Source organism: Chrysemys picta, chromosome 8 (genome assembly GCF_011386835.1).
Source record: "Chrysemys picta bellii isolate R12L10 chromosome 8, ASM1138683v2, whole genome shotgun sequence".
NCBI lineage: Eukaryota > Metazoa > Chordata > Testudines > Emydidae > Chrysemys > Chrysemys picta.
Window position 1 is genome coordinate 53,567,817 of NC_088798.1, and position 20,152 is coordinate 53,587,968.

Consider the following 20,152-nt stretch of genomic DNA (forward strand, 5'->3'; position numbering starts at 1 on the left):
TCCTTTTTTTCTCTTTCTCTTTCAAGCATGGTTCTAGTTGCATCGTATATATGCCAAATGACAACTCTCCAACAACACCTAATATAAAGAACTCAGAGAAGACCCCACATCATAATGTACCCAGGAATTTAAGGATATCATTAAATCTTCCCCCAAACAACTCCAAGAGAAACTCTATAATCTCATCCCCCATTAACCCACCATAGGGACCTTCTATATGCTTCCCAAGATACACAAACAGGGAACCCAGGCAAACCCAGCATATCTGGCCATGGCACCAGGGCCATCCCTAGCTATTTTGGTGCCCTATGCAGCCCCCCACGGGGGGGCTGTGTGGGACCCCGGGCCTCTGTGGGGGGGGCTGGCCCCTGTCCCCAGGCCGCTGTGCTCCCCTGGCTCCCAGCCTTGGGGGGCACAGGGAACCTCCCCCCAGCACTCACCAGCAGCGTGGCTGGGGCCGGGTTGCTGCACTTACCACCGTCGGTGAGTACAGCCCCGACTCCCGCAGCAGTCCTCAGGGAAGTGGGAGCAGGGCTGGGGCGGAGCAGGGGCGGGAAGAGGCAGGGTGGGTGTGGAGCAGGGGTGGGGGCTTTGGGGAAGGGGTGGAGTGGGGGTGGAGCAGGGGCAGGAAGAGGCAGGGCTGGAGCAGAGCAGGGCAGGGGGCTATGGGGAAGAGGTGGAGCAGGGTCTGGACAGTACGCAGCTATGCAGGGCACCAGGAAATGTGGTGGTTCAACCACCACCTATCCATTAACTCTCTAGAACACTCCCACACTAGCATCAACTTCCGTGACACCACTATCAGCTTCAACAATGGAATTCTACAGACAACTATATACACAAGAAACCCACAGATCACCACACCTACCTTCACAGATCCAGTAACCACCCCGAACACACCAAGAAATCTGTTATCTACAACAGGGCACTCAGATACCAAAGAATATGTTCCAAGGAGAAAGTCTAGGATACATACTTTACCACACTTAAAACCACCTGCACCAACCATGGACCCTCCAACCAAATATGCTGAGAGAAACTGCTTCAACACAGAAATAAAAACCCCTTCGACCGCAGACCCCTAGTTGTCACCTACCGCCACACGCTGGAACCCAAATGGGGTATCATTAAACAATTACAATGCAGAGTCAATGGGGACCACATCCCGAAAGAAAACTTTCCTGATCCCCTCTTCTGGCCTTCAACCAATCCCCCAAGCTCATCTTCAGAAGCAAACTCCCCACATACCAGGACACACCAACACAAAGCAGCATCAGACCCTGCCATAACAACAGATGCGGAACCTGTAGACCTATCTCTACTGCTATGATTATCATTACCCCACAACATACCTTTCAAGAGCCATGGGTTCTACACATGCCTATCACAACATGTGATATACCTCCTCCAGTGCACTAAATAGCGCAATAACAGCTATAGGGGTGAAACAAAATAATCACTATGCTCTCAAATGAACTCTCACAGATAAATGATAAAAGACAAAACACCCTATCACCTGTGGGTGAACTGTTGTTACAAAGTGATCATTCTATATCTGACTTCTCAGTCCACAGCTTCAACGGAAACCCACACAACACTTTCAAAAGATGAGTTTAGGCTATGTCTACACCTCGCACCTTACAGCAACACAGCTGTACCGCTGCAGCTGCTCCACTGCAAGGTCTTCCGTGTAACCACTCTATGCCACCAGGAGAGAGCTCTCCCGCCAGCATAACTAAACAACCCCAATAAGCGGTGGTACCTATGTCTCTCACCGACATAGCACAGTCCACACCAGCACTTTTGTTGGTGAAACTTACATTGGTCAGGGGAGTATTTTTTCAGACCTCTGACCTACAAATGTTTTGCCAACAAAAGTGCTTGTGTAGACAAAGCCTCAAATTAATAACTTTGCTAGACACTAAAAATCATGGACAGAAAAGTCACACTGGATTTATGGCTTATTACAACAATCTGTAACCCACTAAGGCAACAGTCTGATGCTTTCCCGCCCACATAGCTAGTGCCACTCATTGGGAGTGGTTTAATTATGTGGGTGGGACAGCTATCTCCCGCCAGCATAGAGCAGTTACACAGGAGACCTTACAGTGGCACAACTGCAGCGGTACAGCTGTGCTGATGTAAGGTCCATAGTGTAGTAGACATAGCCTAACTCCCCCTGCTTCCCCCCTCCTCCTCCCTGTAGCTGGAGAGGGGTTAATAGGCCTGTCATAACTATAAAGGGAAGGGTAACAGCTGTCCTGTGTACAGTACTATAAAATCCCTCCTGGCCAGAGACTCCAAAATCCTTTTCCCTGTAAAGGGTTAAGAAGCTCAGGTAACCTGGCTGGCATCTGACCCAAAGGACCAATAAGGGGACAAGATACTTTCAAATCTTGGTGGGGGGAAGGCTTTTGTTTGTGCTCTTTGTTTGGGAGTTGGTTCGCTCTTGGGACTGAGAGGGACCAGACATCAATCCAGGTCCTCCACATCTTTCTAAACAAGTCTCTCCTATTTCAAACTTGTAAGTAAATAGCCAGGGAAGGCATCTTAGTTTTACTTTGTTTTCTCAACTTGTAAATGTACCTTTTACTAGAGTGTTTATCTTTGTTTGCTGTACTTTGAACCTTAGACTAGAGGGGAGTCCTCTGAGCTCTTTAAGTCTGATTACCCTGTAAGGTTAATTTCCATACTGATTTTACAGAGATGATTTTTACCTTTTTCTTTAATTAAAAACCTTCTTTTTAAGAACCTGATTGATTTTTGTTTTAGATCCAAGGGGGGTAGATCTGTATTCACCAGAAGTTGGTGGGAGAAAGAAGGGGGGATGGTTAATTTCTCCTTGTTTTAAGATCCCAGAGGGGTTGGAACTGTATTCACCAGGAGTTGGTGGGAGGAAGGAGGGGAATGGTTAATTTCTCCTTGTTTTAAGATCCAAGGGGTTTGGATCTGTATTCACCAGGGAATTGGTGAAAGGTTTCTCAAGGCTTTCCAGGGAAGGGAATCCATTGGGATGGTGGCAGCGGACCAGACCTAAGCTGGTAGTTAAGCTTAGAAGTCTTCATGCAGGCCCCCACATTTTGTACCCTAAAGTTCAAAGTGGGGATACAGCCTTGACAAGGCCACTTCACCTTGAATGGTCCCTTGAAATATGTGTTATGCTAACTACTTACGGTAAACATTCTGTTCTACCTTTGGCTGTGATATTCTCAGGGCTTGTCTGTGTTTTAAAACATTACAGCAGCATAACTGTGCCACTGTAGCATATTCTACTTTGGTGTAGGTAATCCACCTCACTGAGAGGTAGTGGATTTTTCACACCCCTGACCACGGGTGGCATGTGAACCACCAGCTGGGGGAGGCTATCCTCTGGCTCCACCCCTTTGGCCCAAGGCCTTGCCCCTTCCATCCCCCGCCAGAGACCAGAGCCCCCCTCCACCGTGGTCACTGGACCAGTCCCGCAGCTAGCCCCACAGCTGCAAAGGAGCATCAGAAAGGTGGGCGGCACGCAGCCCCAGGCCCCCCAGCCCTGGAGAGCGTAAGGGCAGGAAGCGCACGGTTCCAGCCCCCCAGCCCTGGAGTGCAGGAAGGCGGGTAGCATGCAATCCCATCCCCCCAGTCCTGGAGTGAGGGAAGGCGGGTGGTGCGCAGCCCCAGACCCCTCAACTCTGGAGCACTGGGAAGGTGGGTGGCATGCAGAGCACGGGAAGGCAGACAGCACCAGCACCCCCAGCGCCAGCACCCCAAACCTAGAATGCTGGGATGGTGGGTGGCGCGCAGCCCTCCCAGCCCTGGAGTGCAGGAAGGCGGGCAGCACGCAGCCCCAGTCTCCCCAGCTGGAGCTCTGGGGGGCTGGAGCTGGAGGACTGTGGAGCATCAGAGCAGGGGGTGGGGCATGCCTGGCTGTTTGGGAAGGCAAAGCCTCCCCCAGCCTATGTGACCTGCCGCCCCTGCCCCTGACCAATGAAGTTAAAATAACCTAATTTTCTAGTGTAGACCAGGCCTGAGTATGTTTTCCAGACCTGCAAAAGAGCTCTGTGCAAGCTCCTCTCTCTTACCAACAGAAGTTGGTCCAATAAAAGATCACCAGTCTTGTCTCTAATATCCTGGGCCCAACATGGTTATTGCAATACTGCATTACTCATATTAGACCAGGCCTGCACAACTCGTAAAGCGGCGAGGGCCATATTACTCCAAAGAAAACAGCTGAGGGCCGAAACCCCCTGGCCCCGCTGAACCCCCCCGCCAGCACCGCGCAGCCCCCCGAAACACAACACCCCTGCCTCACAGAAACAACCCCCCCCAGCGCCACCCAGCCCCCCTGAAACAACGCCCCCCCCAGCGCCGCCCGCCCCACAGAAACAAACCCTCCTTCCCCTGCGGGCCACACAGTGAGCCCACCTACTCACCCCCCGCGGGCCGCACAAAGAGCCCACGTGGGCCGCATGTTGTGCAGGCCTGTATTAGACTAAGTATTGAATAAGTATTTTCTTTGTACCTCTTCTCACCTTCTGGAGATATTTTAAATAGCTGTAACAGCATATTAGTTGAGTTGAGGATAAAGTCTCAAATGATGTGAGATTCCTTCTAGAGAGAATTCCAAGTAACAGGTAATTGTTTTGTTGGCAGGGACTGCAGAGTCAGTTGCATCCACTATTCTCAGTCTACAGATAGTGAGGTGTGTGCAAAGAAATAAGGAAGGTATAAAAAAGGTCTTTATGTTGTGACCTAGGGTGACCAGATGTCCCGATTTTATAGGGACAGTCCCGATTTTGGGGTCTTTTTCTTATATAGGCTCCTCCCCCCCCCCGCCCATCCTGATTTTTCACACTTGCTGTCTGGTCACCCTAGCTTTTAGGGCTAGTTTGTACCTGTTAAGAGTCCTTTCGAACAGTGGACTTCTATTGGTCTGCATGTGGAGAGTAGGGTGGGCCGATCTAATTTTCCAACCCATTCCCACCACCTTCTTTGGAACACCCTTCACCTCCAGAGGAGTAGTTAAGGAGCAGGGACTACTGTTCTGCCTGATATTTATGCAGTTTGTACAAGGAGTGAGAGATATCTTTGACTTTTGAATTCATGGTCCCCTGGACTGAAATAGCCCAAATGTGTTGCCCTTTGGGACATACTGAAAAGCAGATGTTCAGAGAAGCATTTTCACACTGGACTAACTTGAATGAATGTAGATTAACTCCCTCCCCTGCAAGCTCTTTGGTGGAAGGTACTACTGAAGTGTAAATAACACTGGTCTACAATTTTTGAGAAGTCGTCTGCTTCAGAGATAAAATGTGCTATTTATTATGTATTTTGATGTGCTGAATTCAAATATGACAATTAAAACAACTGATTGGCTACTGTTTCTAAGATATTTAAATTTTTACATTTTATGTCTATGTATATTGTGTAGATAGTAGAGTTTTAATCATAAATTGTAAACCTAGGTCTTTTCATGTGTTTATGGTTGCTTTACATGATAATATTTCACCTGTCCTGTTTATGTAACACTTTAAAAATCAGCAAAAGGGTTATATAAATAAAATTTATTATGAAACAAAAGGCAAAAAACTATTATGTACATAGTTTAGTCCTTTTCAGTGTCTACTTGGCGCTTCTTTGCTTGTCTCTTGTATTCATTAAATGGAGCATCTCTTGTCACTGTCCAGCAATAGTCTGCAAGCATTGATGGGCTCCATTTGTCCTGATAGCGTTTCTCCATTGTTGCAATGTCCTGGTGAAATCGCTCGCCATGCTCGTCGCTCACTGCTCCGCAGTTCAGTGGAAAAAAATCTAGATGAGAGTGCAAAAAATGTATCTTTAGTGACATGTTGCAACCAAGGCTTTTGTATGCCTTGAGGAGGTTTTCCACCAACAACCTGTAGTTGTCTGCCTTGTTGTTTCCGAGAAAATGTATTGCCACTAACTGGAAGGCTTTCCATGCTGTCTTTTCCTTGCCACGCAGTGCATGGTCAAATGCATCATCTCGAAGAAGTTCACGAATCTGAGGAACAACAAAGACACCTTCCTTTATCTTAGCTTCACTTAACCTTGGAAATTTTCCACGGAGGTACTTGAAAGCTGCTTGTGTTTTGTCAATGGCCTTGACAAAGTTCTTCATCAGACCCAGCTTGATGTGTAAGGATGGTAACAAAATCTTCCTTGATTCAACAAGTGGTGGATGCTGAACACTTTTCCTCCCAGGCTCCAATGACTGTCGGAGTGGCCAATCTTTCTCGATGTAGTGGGAATCTCTTGCATGACTATCCCATTCGCAGAGAAAACAGCAGTACTTTGTGTATCCAGTCTGCAGACCAAGCAAGAGAGCAACAACCTTCAAATCGCCACAAAGCTGCCACTGATGTTGGTCATAGTTTATGCACCTCAAAAGTTGTTTCATGTTGTCATAGGTTTCCTTCAGATGGACTGGAATTGATGGCAAAACATTGCCATTATGCAGTAAAACAGCTTTAAGACTCGTCTTCAATGAATCAATGAACAGTCTCCACTCATCTGGATCATGAACGATGTTGAGGGCTGCCATCACACCATCGATGTTGTTGCAAGCTACAAGATCACCTTCCATGAAGAAGAATGGGACAAGATCCTTTTTACAGTCACGGAACATGGAAACCCTAACATCACCTGTCAGGAGATTCCACTGCTGTAGTGTGGAGCCCAACAGCTCTGCCTTACTCTTGCGTAGTTCCAAATCCATGACAAGGTCATTCAGTTCACCTTGTGTTAGGAGATGTGGTTCAGAGGAGGAGGATGGTAGAAAATGTGGGTCCTGTGACATTGATGGTTCAGGACCAGAAGTTTCATCCTCTTCCTCTTCCTCGTCTGACTCAAGTGAGAATGATTCTGGTGCATCAGGAACCGGCAGTCCTTCTCCGTGGGGTACTGGGCGTATAGCTGATGGAATGTTTGGATAATGCACAGTCCACTTTTTCTTCTTTGACACACCTTTCCCAACTGGAGGCACCATGCAGAAGTAACAATTGCTGGTATGATCTGTTGGCTCTCTCCAAATCATTGGTACTGCAAAAGGCATAGCTTTCCTTTTCCTGTTCAACCACTGGCGAAGATTTGTTGCACAAGTGTTGCAGCATATGTGTGGGGCCCACCTCTTGTCCTGATCTCCAATTTTGCAGCCAAAATAAAGGTGATAGGCTTTCTTAACCATAGTGGTTATACTGTGCTTTTGTGATGCAAAAGTCACTTCACCACAAACATAGCAGAAGTTATCTGCACTGTTCACACAAGTATGAGGCATCTCTGCTCTTTGGCTAAACAGAAATGTGTCCCTTTGCAAAATCAAACACTGACAAATAAGGCCTTGGCTACACTAACCCGGTAGTTCGGTGGCGAGCGATCGAACTTCTGGGTTCGACTTATCGCGTCTAGTCTGGACGCGATAAGTCGAACCCAGAAGTGCTCGCCGTCGACTGCGGTACTCCAGCTCGGCGAGAGGAGTACCGCGGAGTCGACGGGGGAGCCTGCCTGCCGAGTGTGGACCAAGGTAAGTTCGAACTAAGGTACTTCGAACTTCAGCTACGTTATTCACGTAGCTGAAGTTGCGTACCTTAGTTCGAATTAGGGGGGTAGTGTAGACCTGGCCTAAGAGAGCACGACACTGTATGATTTCTAGAGCTGATATAGGGCAATTTGTTCAGCAGAGTGATGTAAGCTTCATTATGATTGCATCATCCATGACTTCTAGGAATAACATGATGCAATTCATATCATGTATGATGCAATACCAGCTTCAGATTGCATCATTCATTGTTTTGCCTAAAAAGCAAGTACTGTCCAAACCCAGTCATAGATTTATTCATAGAGCCAATCAAAGATGTATTTTAGTCATTTCTGGTTTAAATTGAGATCCCTTCCCTTTATAACTCACTTATCCTCCGCCATTCCCAATTCAAGGGTCGGATATATTGACCCAATAGCATATCTTGAAAACCAGAGCCAATCAACAATTTTAAGCATCATTTTCGTTCTCAGTGACCCAGAATTAGTAAAGTTTGACTACATTTATTTCAGAAGTATTTGGGCTGTAGAGCAGTGTGATTATTGTTAAAGACATTGTTCTTCTATTTTTGTTTACCCTAAGTGTGTGTAGACTATACAATCTCACTTCCATTCTGTATGTGCACTGCCTTCTGCCTTTCTGCTCCTCAGAATTGATTCTAAAGCTTCTGCTCTTAGATATATTTTTATTTTCTGAACTATAAAGATAGAACAGGAGTTAGTTTTAGAATAACATAGTTAATGCAAATTGCATGGTTTATCTCTTCCGTCTCAGATGTGTCTACAGGCTTTGGAGATAAATTTGACACTACAGGACATGCAACACTATATATTAATATTCTGCACTGATGGTACATGAAACACTTTAAAGTTGCAAGACAGTGCACAATGTAGCTCATTTGTTTATTTTTTACTCAGACAGCTCAGCGGATGTGCAATGATCACACTACTGCAACCACCACATTGTTACAAGTTAAAACCTTATGAATAAAGTTTAACAAACGAAGATGTTGATGAAAGGCCCCTATTTATATTTACCTCTAGGAGTGCTGTTGATTTGAGTCTCAGTTAAGATATTCAAATACTTATGAGAGCCAGTCTTTATTAAGGCACTGCATGCATTCAGTCTCCTTGCTAGAACAGATAAACAATTGCCTCATTTCAGTATGAAAGTGGCATACACCAGTGAGGGACACCATAATACTGTGAATTAATATTGATCAATTGCCTTAAGTAAGCTTTATTTGTCAGCTTATGAAAGGTTGTTTAGCACAATACTGAATTAATATTGTATACAAATTTCTTTATCTTTTTGGCTGTTTCAAATTGTATCAAGCTGATTATTAATTTAAAAACTTGTCAGCTTGGATGTGAAATTTCTAGGGCTGTTGATTAATCGCAGTTGACTCATGCGATTAACTAAAAAAATTAATCGCAGTTAAAAAAATTAATCAATTAATCACACTGTTAAACAATAGAATACCAATTGAAATTTATTAAATATTTTGGATGTTTCTGAACATTTTCAAATATATTGATTTCTATTGCAACACAGAATACAAAGTGTACAGTGCACACTTGATATTATTATTTCTTATTACAAATATTTGCACTGTAAAAATGATAAACAAAAGAAATAGTATTTTTCAATTTACCTCATACAACTACTGTAGTGCAATCTCTTTATCATGAAAGTAACTTACAAATGTAGATTTTTTGTTACATAACTGCACTCAGAAACAAAACAATGTAAAACTTTAGAGCAGTGGTTCTCAAACTTTGTTGCACCGTGACCCCCTTCTGACAACAAAAATTACTACATGATCCCAGGAGACGGGACCAAAGCCTGAGCCTGCCCAAGCCCTGCCACCCAAGTGGGAGGACCAAAGCCCAAGCCCCAACAAATCTAATGCCAGCCCAGGTGTCCCCATTAAAATGGGGTTGTGACCCATTTTGGAGTCCCGACCCACAGTTTGAGAACCACTGCCTTAGAGTCTACAAGGCCATTCAGTCCTACTGCCTATTGCTAAGACAAACAAGTTTGTTTACATTTACGGGAGATACTGCTGCCTGCTTCTTATTTACAATGTCACCTGAAAGTGAGAACAGGTGTTCGCATGGCACTTTTGTAACCGGTGTTGCAAGGTATTTACGTGCCAGATATGCTAAACATTCATATGCCCCTTCATGCTTCGGCCACCATTCCAGAGGACATGCTTCCATGCCGATGATACTCGTTAAAAAAAGAATGCATTAATTTAATTTGTGCCTGAACTCCTTAGGGGAGAATTGTCCTGTTCTGTTTTACCCACATTCTGCCATATATTTCATGTGTTAGCCGTCTCAGATGATGACCCAGCACATGTTCGTTTTAAGAACACTTTCACAGCAGATTTGACAAAATGCAAAGAAGGTACTAATGTGAGATTTCTAAAAATAGCTAAGACACTCGACCCAAGGTTTAAGAATCTGAAGTGCCTTCCAAAATCTGAGAGGAACGAGGTGTGGAGCATGCTTTCAGAACTTCGATGCGGAAACTACAGAACCTGAACCATCAAAAAAGAAAATCAACCTTCTGCTGGTGGCATCTGACTCAGATGATGAAAATGAACATGCATCGGTCCGCACTGCTTTGGATCGTTATCGAGCAGAATCCATCATCAGCATGGACGCATGTCCTCTGGAATGGTGGTTGAAGCATGAAGGAACATATGAATCTTTGGTGCATCTTGCGACGCCGGCTACAACAGTGCCATGCGAACACTTGTTCTCACTTTCAGGTGACATCACAGGCGCCGACTCTGTGGGTGCTTTGGGGCTGGAGCACCCATGGGGAAAAATTGGTGGGTGCTCTGCACCCACTATCAGCTCCCCACTCCAGCTCACCTCCGCCTCCTCCCCTGAGCGCACTGCGTGCCCACTTTTTCCCCTTAGCTCCCAGTGCTTGCGCTGTGAAACAGCTGTTTTGTGGTTGCAAGTGCTGGGAGGAAGGGGGAGGAGGGGGAATGCAGAGTGCTTGTGGAAGAGGCGGGGCTGGGGTGGGAATTTGGGGAAGGGGTCTAATAGGGGCAGGGAGGGGCAGAGTTGGGGTGGGGACTTTGGGAAAGGGATTGGAATGGGGGCAGGACAGGGGTGGAGAAAGGATGGAGTCAGAGCGGGGCTAGGAGTGCGGGGGCGCGAGCACCCACCGGCGCCAGGCAAAGTTGGTGCCTATGGGTGACATTGTAAACAAAAAGTGGGCAGCTTCATATCCTGCAAATTGTAACCAAACTTGTTTGTCAGAGTGATTGGCTGAAGTAGGACTGAGTGGACTTGTAGGCTCTATAGTTTTAAATTGTTTTATTTTTGAATATAGTTATTTTTTGTACCTAATTCTACATTTGTAAGTTTAACTTTCATGATAAAGAGATTGCACTACAGTACTTGTATTAGGTGAATTGAAAAATACTATTTCTTTTGTTTTTTACAGTGCAAATATTTGTAATAAAAATAAATATAAATTGTAATTTATAATGTGTTTTAATTGAAATCAATATATTAGAAAATGTAGAAAACATTCAAATATTTAAATAAATGGTATTATATTATTGTTTAACAGCACGATTAATTGAGATTCTTTTTTAATCACGATTAATCGTGATTACATTTTTTAATTGCTTGACAGCCCTAGAAATTTCTTAACCTGCTTTTGATGATGAAATAGCAAAATATTAAATTGTTGAGGTATCAAATGCATTAATACAATTGGTGGAACAAAAGTAGGCTTAATTTGTTCAAACAAATTTGGAGCATGTGATCAATGTAGAATGGTTGAAACAAATATATTCAAATGTCTAAAATATACAATTTTCAGTTACTGGAAATGTGCAATACATAATTAGTTTCTGTTCAAAGCAACTAACTTCATAATAAAATTATACACTTTATACACAGAATTAAGGTGTTTTTAAATTGGAACAATTTATTGTGGCATGCTGCTGATCCCATTCAATTAATTATTATTGTAAAAAAAAAAAGCAAATGGGGGAAAAACAATAGAAAACCACAAACAGTAGAAGAAAGGTGCATTAAAATAACTTTAAAGGTCAGAAATTAGTCTTCAGAAGCAAGGAAATTCTGAATGAAGTTTGCTGTTGCACCAATTTCTCACTTCTGTGCCTTATGCTACAAACACATGATCCTTTATCTAGAGCAGTGGTTTTCAACCTTTTTTCATTTGCAGACCACTAACAAATTTCATATGGAGGTTCGGACCCCTTTGGAAATCTTAGACATAGTCTGTGGACCCACAGGGGGCTGCAGACCACAGGTTGAAAACCACTGATCAAGAGGTATTTATTTAATCGTATCCCCTGATGATAAGACAGTTTTTGTGGTGACAACAATTACCTTGCTTTTGTGGTATGCAGTGTTGTAGCTATATTGATCCCAGGATAGTGGACAGACAAGGTGGGTGAGGTAATATCCTTTACTGGACCAACTTCTAGATATTATCTCACCATCTTGTTTCTTGCTTTTGTAAGTCTATCACACATCCTTACTGGGATATGTTCACAATTCAATGCACTTGGCTTAAAATGTGTTGTGCAAATCCCAGTGGGAATTGTGCAACTAATTTCCACAGATCGGACCACTGATTTAAGGACCTGTGGAAATGTGGGACCCAGGGCTGGCCCTAGGTTTTTTGCCGCCCCAAGCAAAAAAATTTTTGGCTGCCCCCCACCCCAACCCTGGGCTCTTACCTTCCCCCCCACCAGTGCCCTCCCCCACCTGCACCCCCTGCCGCCCTAATCCTGGTCTCTCTCTTCGTCCCCCCCGCACCCACACCCCCTGCTGCCCCAGCCTTGGGCTCTCTCTTCCGCCCCCACCCGCACCCCCTACTACCCCAGCGCTGGGCTCTCCCCCAACCCCACCCCACCCACACCCCCTGCCGCCCCAGCCCTGGGCTCCCCCACACCAGTGCTGACTCCGCCTGCTCCCCCCCTCGCCTCCAGCCGGTCCGGTGCTGGCAGGGTTGGGGTAAGCAGCGAGGCTCCCGGCAGGGCCGGCTCTAGGTTTTTTGCCGCCCCAAGCAAAAAAAAAATTTGGCTGCCCCCCACCCCAGCCCTGGGCTCTTCCCCCCCCACCAGTGCCCTCCCCCACCCGCACCCCCTGACGCCCCAGCCCTGGGCTCTCTCTTCCCCCCCCACCTGCACCCCCTGCTGCCACAGCCCTGAGCTCCCCCCCCAAACATGACCTCCTTGTTCACCACAGCAGTCCCCGTTTACACTTGCAGTGCAGATCAAACCGTTTCTCCTATTTTTAGTATATTCACTTTAGTATAAATACAGCTCCGGGGGATGATGCTCCGGCTCTCCAGCGGCCGGGCAGCCTGAACTGCCATCCAGCCTGTGCGACTCAGGCTGCCATGATCGCCATCTAGTGACTGCAGCCAGAACTGCAGCATCAGTTCCAACTCAGCCTGAAAGCTTCAGCTGACAAGGAACATTTTGATTCAGGGCCAGCTCACGGCTTTCTGTGCCCCAAGAAAAAAAGGGGGGGGGGGCTAGAGTGCCGTCCCTTGGAAAGTGCTGCCCCAAGCACATGCTTGGTGCGCTGGTGCCTAGAGCCGGCCCTGGTGGGACCAGCCCTATCCTGTCTGTCTCCTGCACAGACGGGTTTCCCACCTGCCATTTAGGGCTTTGAAACTAAGGACCAAGCTCTTAACCTTAGTGTAACATTGGCAGTGATGGCGGAGATTTAGGCACATGGATCCCATAGCATCCCAGCACACCTCTGGGAAAAAAACATCTGCCCTTGAAATAGGGTGTGTTTCCGCCCCCCCCCCAATTCCTTGGAACGTGTGTGTGTGTGTGGGGGGGGGGCTTTTCCTCTGATACCTCCTGTGTGGGAACATATAGTGTCTGAAGGAGCCTCAGTCACCACGCAGGAGAAGTTTCACCTGGTGCAAGCGGGTTTCCCCTTGTTCTGACCCAGGCAGCGTGTGACAGGGGGTGTCGGATTGGCGGGAGGGGGGACGACACAGCTGCTTGTGGCTGCGCTGTGCGGCGCCAAACGGGCTAACACCCCGCTACCTGGCGGAGGGCGGCAGTTTTTCCCCTGGCGGGCTCCGCCTCCGAGGCTGGGCCCGGAGAGGGGGACCCCCGAACTCCCCGAGGGGGACAGTGGCGCTGAACTGTGACAGCCCCGCGGCGGGGGAAGCCGCAGGAGGGGCGGGGGAGCAGGAACCGTGAAACCTGAAGGGGCAGCAAGAAATGGAGGGAAGGGGGGGCGGGGCGGAGGGGGGGAGAAGTTGGGGAGGGAGAAGGGCGGGAGGAGCCAGCTGCGGGAACAGAGGTGAGTGACGACATGGGGGAGCCAGCCCAGGGGCGAGAAGAGCTCTCCCGCCCGGGGAGCGGAGGAGGCGCACGAGAAGGCGGTGCCTTTCGGAGGAAGTTTGCGCACCGACTGAAGAGGAGAGAGAGAAAAACACCCCCCTGATCCGAAGCGGCTGAGCGGCTCTTGAGAAGAGGCGCGCAGCTCCCCCACGCCAGCCGCCTCTCCTGCAGACCGGCCCCGGGAGCGCTCGGAGCCGCTCTCGCCTTCCCGCAGCTCGTGTCCGGCGCTGTAGCCCCTGCCCGCGCCATGGGCGGCTCTGCCTCCAGCCTGCTGGACGAGAGCAAATGCAGCTACATCCGAGGTACCGTACGGCGCTGCTGCCTGCCGGCCCGCAGAGAGTCGGTACAAGTTAGGCGGGGGGACGCGGCGATTCGTGGGGCGGTTCTGAAGTTGCAAAGTATTGGGCGGCTGGCTGCCTCCCAGTCTGGATGCTCCCTGAGACCCAGTGACAGGAGACAGGCAGCGGCCACACCACCACGTTTGCATCTGAATTTTAATCCGGGGAGGGAGGAGAAGGGGAGGGGGAGAAGCTGGCTGCTTTGGGGAGAAACGGTGCTTCTTAAAAGTCTAGCAGTGTTCGGTGTTTGCAGAAAGTGAAAGCAGCGGGCAGACAGGACAGTGGCCACTGGAGAGATCGGAGAGGTAGGCAGGAGCAATTGATACTTCTGGGTAACTCATTGTAATGAGCACCGACCCTGCTGTATCTGCACCGGCCAACGGATCAGGCAAAGCCTGTTCTCAGGAGCCTCCAGGACCAGACGTGCAGAAAGCAGCACAGCTAGAATGGCAGGTTCACTGCATGACAGAGTGCCCCAGACCTTTCTGCCTGGGACTGGGACAGGGGACTGAATGGGTGGGTTTGGGTGCTAGTGCCCTTTTACAGAGGGACTCCCAGTAAACTAGAGTCCCAGGCTGAAGTTAGTGTACAAATTAGGTAAACTCGGCAAGGGGAGGCGGAGGAGGGCAGGAAACGTACCGGTGGAGGCAAATATTTTTGTTTTTGGAAAGTAAATACATCTGCTTGCATCGCCCTCTCCAGATGGAGGCTTTTCAATTTTAGGGGTAACCAAATAAAACCAGGCAGTTGAGACTGGATAATTATCAATCATATATTGAAAGTATGTGAACTATACCATCTTGCCATTGTTGAAAATGCCTTCCATGCTGTCTGGGGCCCATTAAAGTTGTGGGACTTCAGCAAAGCATTTAACCATGTGCTGAATTGAGGAAGGGGGCAGATCACTTCAGAGAGGGCCAACATGATTCAAAGCAAATGATTTTTCACATGCCAATAATAATGCTTTTTTGCTCTTAATGATTGGCCATGCTTTGCCTAAAAATAAACACATGAAATCAGAGAGGGCCAAAATGCCCTGAAACTGGAAAGAGTGTCCACCTGATGTCAAGACCTCAACTCTGTGGTCCTATAAATGGCACTATCAGCTTTGTATGCTGGCCCTAAGAGCCCGATTTTGCAAAGTCCTTTGAAGCCAATAAAGTTTCCTCTGGGTTTTGGATTAGAAAGACAATCCAGAAAGGACTTGAGTTACCCAGACCACTAAGGGGTTCTGTCACCACCTGCCTTGTAATGTTGGGTGCCTTAATACTATGTCTATGTGGCTCAGAGCTCTGACACCAGTAGCCAGCCTACAAGCATAAAGCATAAACTCTGCCTTCCACCAACCTAATTATTCCTTGTAGAATGACTTCAACAACCCCTGTTCTGGTCTGGAGTTCCCCCAAATCTGTTTCCCTGAGTTCTTAATGACCAGGCATTCAGACTTTTCCACTTCGGCTCATCACCCCTCAAGGAATGAAATCTCTCCCCACCTATCAGTTCACTTTGGCAAACACACTCCCCACAGTTTGCACAACAGAGGTCAGTTTGGGGTAAAATAAAAGTTTGTTTAATAGAGAAATCATAGAATCAAAGGTGAAACAGTAAGGAAAAGCAAACACAGACAAGTTACACAGAAAATAAACATAAAGATGCAATCTCAGGCTTTACACTTCTATATTATCTAAATTCCCCTTTCGCCTTTCAGACTATGGAATTCATTTTTATACAGAGCCGGGGAAACTCCCTCCTTCCTTAGTTATCCAAGACTGGGATTTTCTTTTCAATTTCAATGTCTTTCAATTAACTTTAATAGTCCACTATTGTCTTCCCCTGTGTTGTTCCATAGTAGGTTGTTGGAATTAGTGTCAGGGAAGCAACTAGCCTGTGTCCCTCCCTGCCTGATTACTTCCCCACACTGAAGTGATGTGGCAGTTGCACCCTAGTTACCATTAGTGTTCTACGCAAAGGGCTAGCCTACACTAGAAGCACTACATGGGTGCTCTATATTGACAGGAGAGAGCTCTCCAGTGGGCATAATAAATTCATTCTGTGAGAGGCAATAGCTATTGACACCTGCTTTTAGGTTGGTGTAACTTATGTTGCTGAGAGGGGTGGCTTATTCACACCCCTGAGCAATGTCAGTTATACCTAAGTAAGTAGCAATGTAGACCTGGCCATTTATGCAAGCATAAATTCATAGCCATAATCTGCAAACATCTTTCCCAATGACCATCAAGTACAGAACATTACAAGCTTTTATTAAAAGACCTTACTTGATGTATATTTATACACAATAACGTTGTATACAATCAGTTGATTCAATTGCTTATTCTTGGGGTTCAACCCCTCTTGTTCTCCACTTGGGGTGTCTGGACCTGGATTGTCAAACCTGCTACAAAACTTGTGTTTATATGCTTATTGTTAAAGTGATAAAGAAAATGACAGCTTAATTTTCCAGAATATATATATATATATATGCTTGTAAAGGGAAATAGTTAAAAAGGTGTCAAACATTTTGTTACTGTCTGTCTAGATATATATATGCCCCCATCACTGTAGTAACAGCTGATGTTTATGTGGCCGATTTTATGTCTGAAAATTTGTTTTTGCTAAACAAAATGTGTATAAAAAGGTGTGTGTGTGTGTGTGTGTGTGGGGGGGGGGATCATATAGTCAGTACTGAGACAAAACTTATATTGAGGCCAGTATGAGTCCTACTGGTTCACGGCCAACTGAGTCAAAACCCTTTTGGTACAAAATGCAGTCTGACTGCTCAGTGATGTTTGCTATTTTAGTTGGCGTTCACTGCATTATTTAGTTTGTGGTGTGATCTGTGCTGGAGTAAGAATGTAGAACTGCAACTCCTTTAGGAACCTCATGGAAAATGAATAATGAACTGTGTCTCTCATGAGTCTGCTCAAATTAGAAAGATTTAAAATGAATAAATCACTATCAGATGAAGACTGATGGGCCAAATTGTGGAGGCTACATGGAAGATTTGTATGCTTCCTAATGTGCAAGAGGGGGAGATCAGCTGCCTCTGCAGTTCTGGTAGTTTCCTCCAGACTGTGGAGGATAGACTCAGCACAGGACAGACCCACGAGAAACATGTCAATGGGCTCCTCCTCCTTGGCTCCCCTTCCTGCCATTCATACAGTGGGGGAGAACAAGAGGGCAAGATTTGTCCCAGTATAATTTTCAACTTCAAGCCAGTATCTCAGCTTCTTGGTCATTGAGACCTGATGATGAGCATTGAGAGTCTCTTAAAGGACCAATACCTAGTTACTGCAGATACTAAGAAGATTGTTTTATATGAGCCCTTTAAATGCATGAAAGCAAAAACGTTTGCAAGTTTCTGCTCTTGGCACTCTTGTCTGTGAGGGGAATGGAGAGAGCCATTGCCAGACAGTTAAGAAGTAAATATTTATTTAGAATGAGTCGGGCCATAATCCATTTTCAGTCTGCATACAGTGATCTATTGGAAAGGGTCTTTGTGTAACTAAACAGTCCCTGCTTCAAACTCCTGCTATGAATAATGGTTGATTTTTATTTTTTATTTGTTTTAATTTTGGGAAGAAAGCAGCCTACAGTACTACTTTTAGTGGGAGAGGGGAGGAAGATGGAAGAGTGTCTTTAATTCTTGATACCTATTTAGGACCCAGTCCAACGAGTGCACCCCAAACAATATTCCAGTTGGCTTTGGTGGGGGTTTGCAAGATTCAGACCTTGTTTATCAATGGCTATCTTTTGGTAGAGGTCATGGGACAAGTTCTTCTAGAAACCAGGGAGGATGTGACCATGCTTCTCTTTCGAAAAGGGAGGAGGATAAATCAGTGTTTATATTAGAAAGGCAAGCAATTAAAACAATCTTGCTTAATTTTAGAAAGTCAGTTGAATGTTTTTCACAACAAGGGTAATGGAGGGCTTTAGAAATAACAGCAAAATGAGAAGAGTCAGCTGTTTTTTCCCTTTTGTTGTTGTTGTTTCTTTTTTTTTCAATGAAACTATATGCTAGTAGCATGTGAATTTCTAAATAACATTAAACCCAAACACTTATTCATGTGACCTCAGTGGAACTATTCACATGAGTAGTCTTGCAGGATCAGGCTTAACAATCGTACTACATATGTCTTATTTTATTTACAAAAAGCATTCAGCTACATATCCTAGACTGCATGGGAATAACTTAGAAAGGGGGAAACACTCCACTGGCATAAAGCCCCAGTGTCTGGCGCTCTGTGTAGATGGAGTGCACCATGTTCAGTAATTATGAATGTCATTTCCACAACCGCCCAAATCGGTGTCAGGGCGCTAGGCTACTATTCCAGCTTGCAGGCTTAGTTAGTATCTGCAGCTCCTGACCTTCCATACCAGCCCCATAAATTTCTGTGCAGAGATCAGTTTAGTATTTTGAGGTGGTTCATCGGTACCCTGATGTAGCAGCTTCGCTCATCTGTCACCCATACAACTCCTATGTGAGGTTTCAGCAGTGCACGAGGCTTTGCCAGACCTCTGCACCAATAGTGAATTTGGCCCATAATGGGCAAATGTGCATGGTGCTTGACAGATAAAAGATGAAGTCTCAGCTCTGAGGAGTGTACAACCTAAAGACGAAATCCTGAGGTTCTTACTCCATTTTTATTCCATCCCTTTTAAAGTCAGTGGCAGTTTGACTAAGTAAAGATTTGTCTACATGGACAGTCAGGAAACTTAATCCAAATTAACGGAAAGTGTAAATTTGAAGTGGATTAGTAAAACTGCATTATACCCTTCTGTGGACACTCTCATTCAGAATTAAAGTGGCCTTAATTTAATTTAGTTTACTTAATTCACAGTATCAGAGGGGTAGCCGTGTTAGTCTGAATCTGTAAAAAGCAACAGAGGGTCCTGTGGCACCTTTGAGACTAACAGAAGTATAGGGAGCATAAGCTTTCTTACCCACGAAAGCTGTCTTACCCACGAAAGCTTATGCTCCCTATACTTCTGTTAGTCTCAAAGGTGCCACAGGACCCTCTGTTGCTTAATTCACAGTGAATTCAAACTGAATTAAGGCCACTTTAATTCTGAACGAGAGAGTCCACAGGGGGTTTAATGCAGTTTAACTAATCCACTTTAAATTCACATCTTTAGTTAATTTGGATTAATTTTTCTGAGTGTCTCCATTTAGAGGAGCCCCTAAGTAAAGACTTTGGGATCTGACTCTAAGGGCTTATCTACACTGCTCCGTGTTCAAACATGGTAATAAGATAACCCCCGTCTCACATTTTTACTTGATGTGATGTGTGGTAAGGGTAAGGTTGAATAAGATACGTAGTAACATCATGTGGTTACTTTGCTTACAAATAGACACTCTGGTAGATTCCACGGTTCCGGGCTTTGTTTGTTCCTTGTGTATTTGAGGGGAGTACTAGAGTATAGCGACTTCCAGGAAGAAGAATATTTTAAGGAGAATTTGGCTATGTCTATGCTATCACTTTTATTGGTAAAACTTATGTCGCTCAGAGGCGTGAAAAAAACACCCCTCTGACTGACGTAAGTTACACGGACAGAAGCGCTGGTATGACAGTGCTATGTTGGCGGGAGATGCTCTCCTGCTGACATCACTACTGCTGCTCATTGGAGGTGCTTTAATTATGTCATCAGGAGAGCTCTCTCCTGTCTGCATAGAGTGGCTACGCGGGAGATCGTATAGCAGAGCAGTTGCATCGGTACAGCTTTGCTGCTGTAAGGTCTTTACTGTAGAAATATCCCTTGAGGAGAGAGGGTGGAACCAGCTCAAGAAGGGGTTTCAGATACATGAGATAGCATGGAAGGAAATCAAGAGATAAGAAGGGAATGATAATGCCAGGCTCCAGCCCAAACTCAAATGCCTACACTGCAATTTTGTAGCCCTGAAGCTTGAGC

The 20,152-nt window shown here is 45.9% G+C and overlaps 1 protein-coding gene across 2 annotated transcripts in view; it reads left to right on the top strand.

Annotated features, from left to right (window-relative positions):
* Positions 1 to 13,856: 13,856 nt before the first annotated feature.
* NIBAN1 (niban apoptosis regulator 1) overlaps positions 13,857 to 20,152 on the top strand; it is a 123,123-nt gene continuing 116,827 nt past the window's right edge. Inside the window, exon 1 of one of the 2 annotated variants that reach the window (XM_005290712.4) lies at positions 13,857 to 14,209. In XM_005290712.4, coding sequence (XP_005290769.2) covers positions 14,155 to 14,209 — 55 coding nt within the window. In that variant the 5' untranslated portion in view covers positions 13,857 to 14,154. The remainder of the gene's footprint in view (positions 14,210 to 20,152) is intronic. The other variant, XM_042851281.2, reaches the window with a different exon arrangement.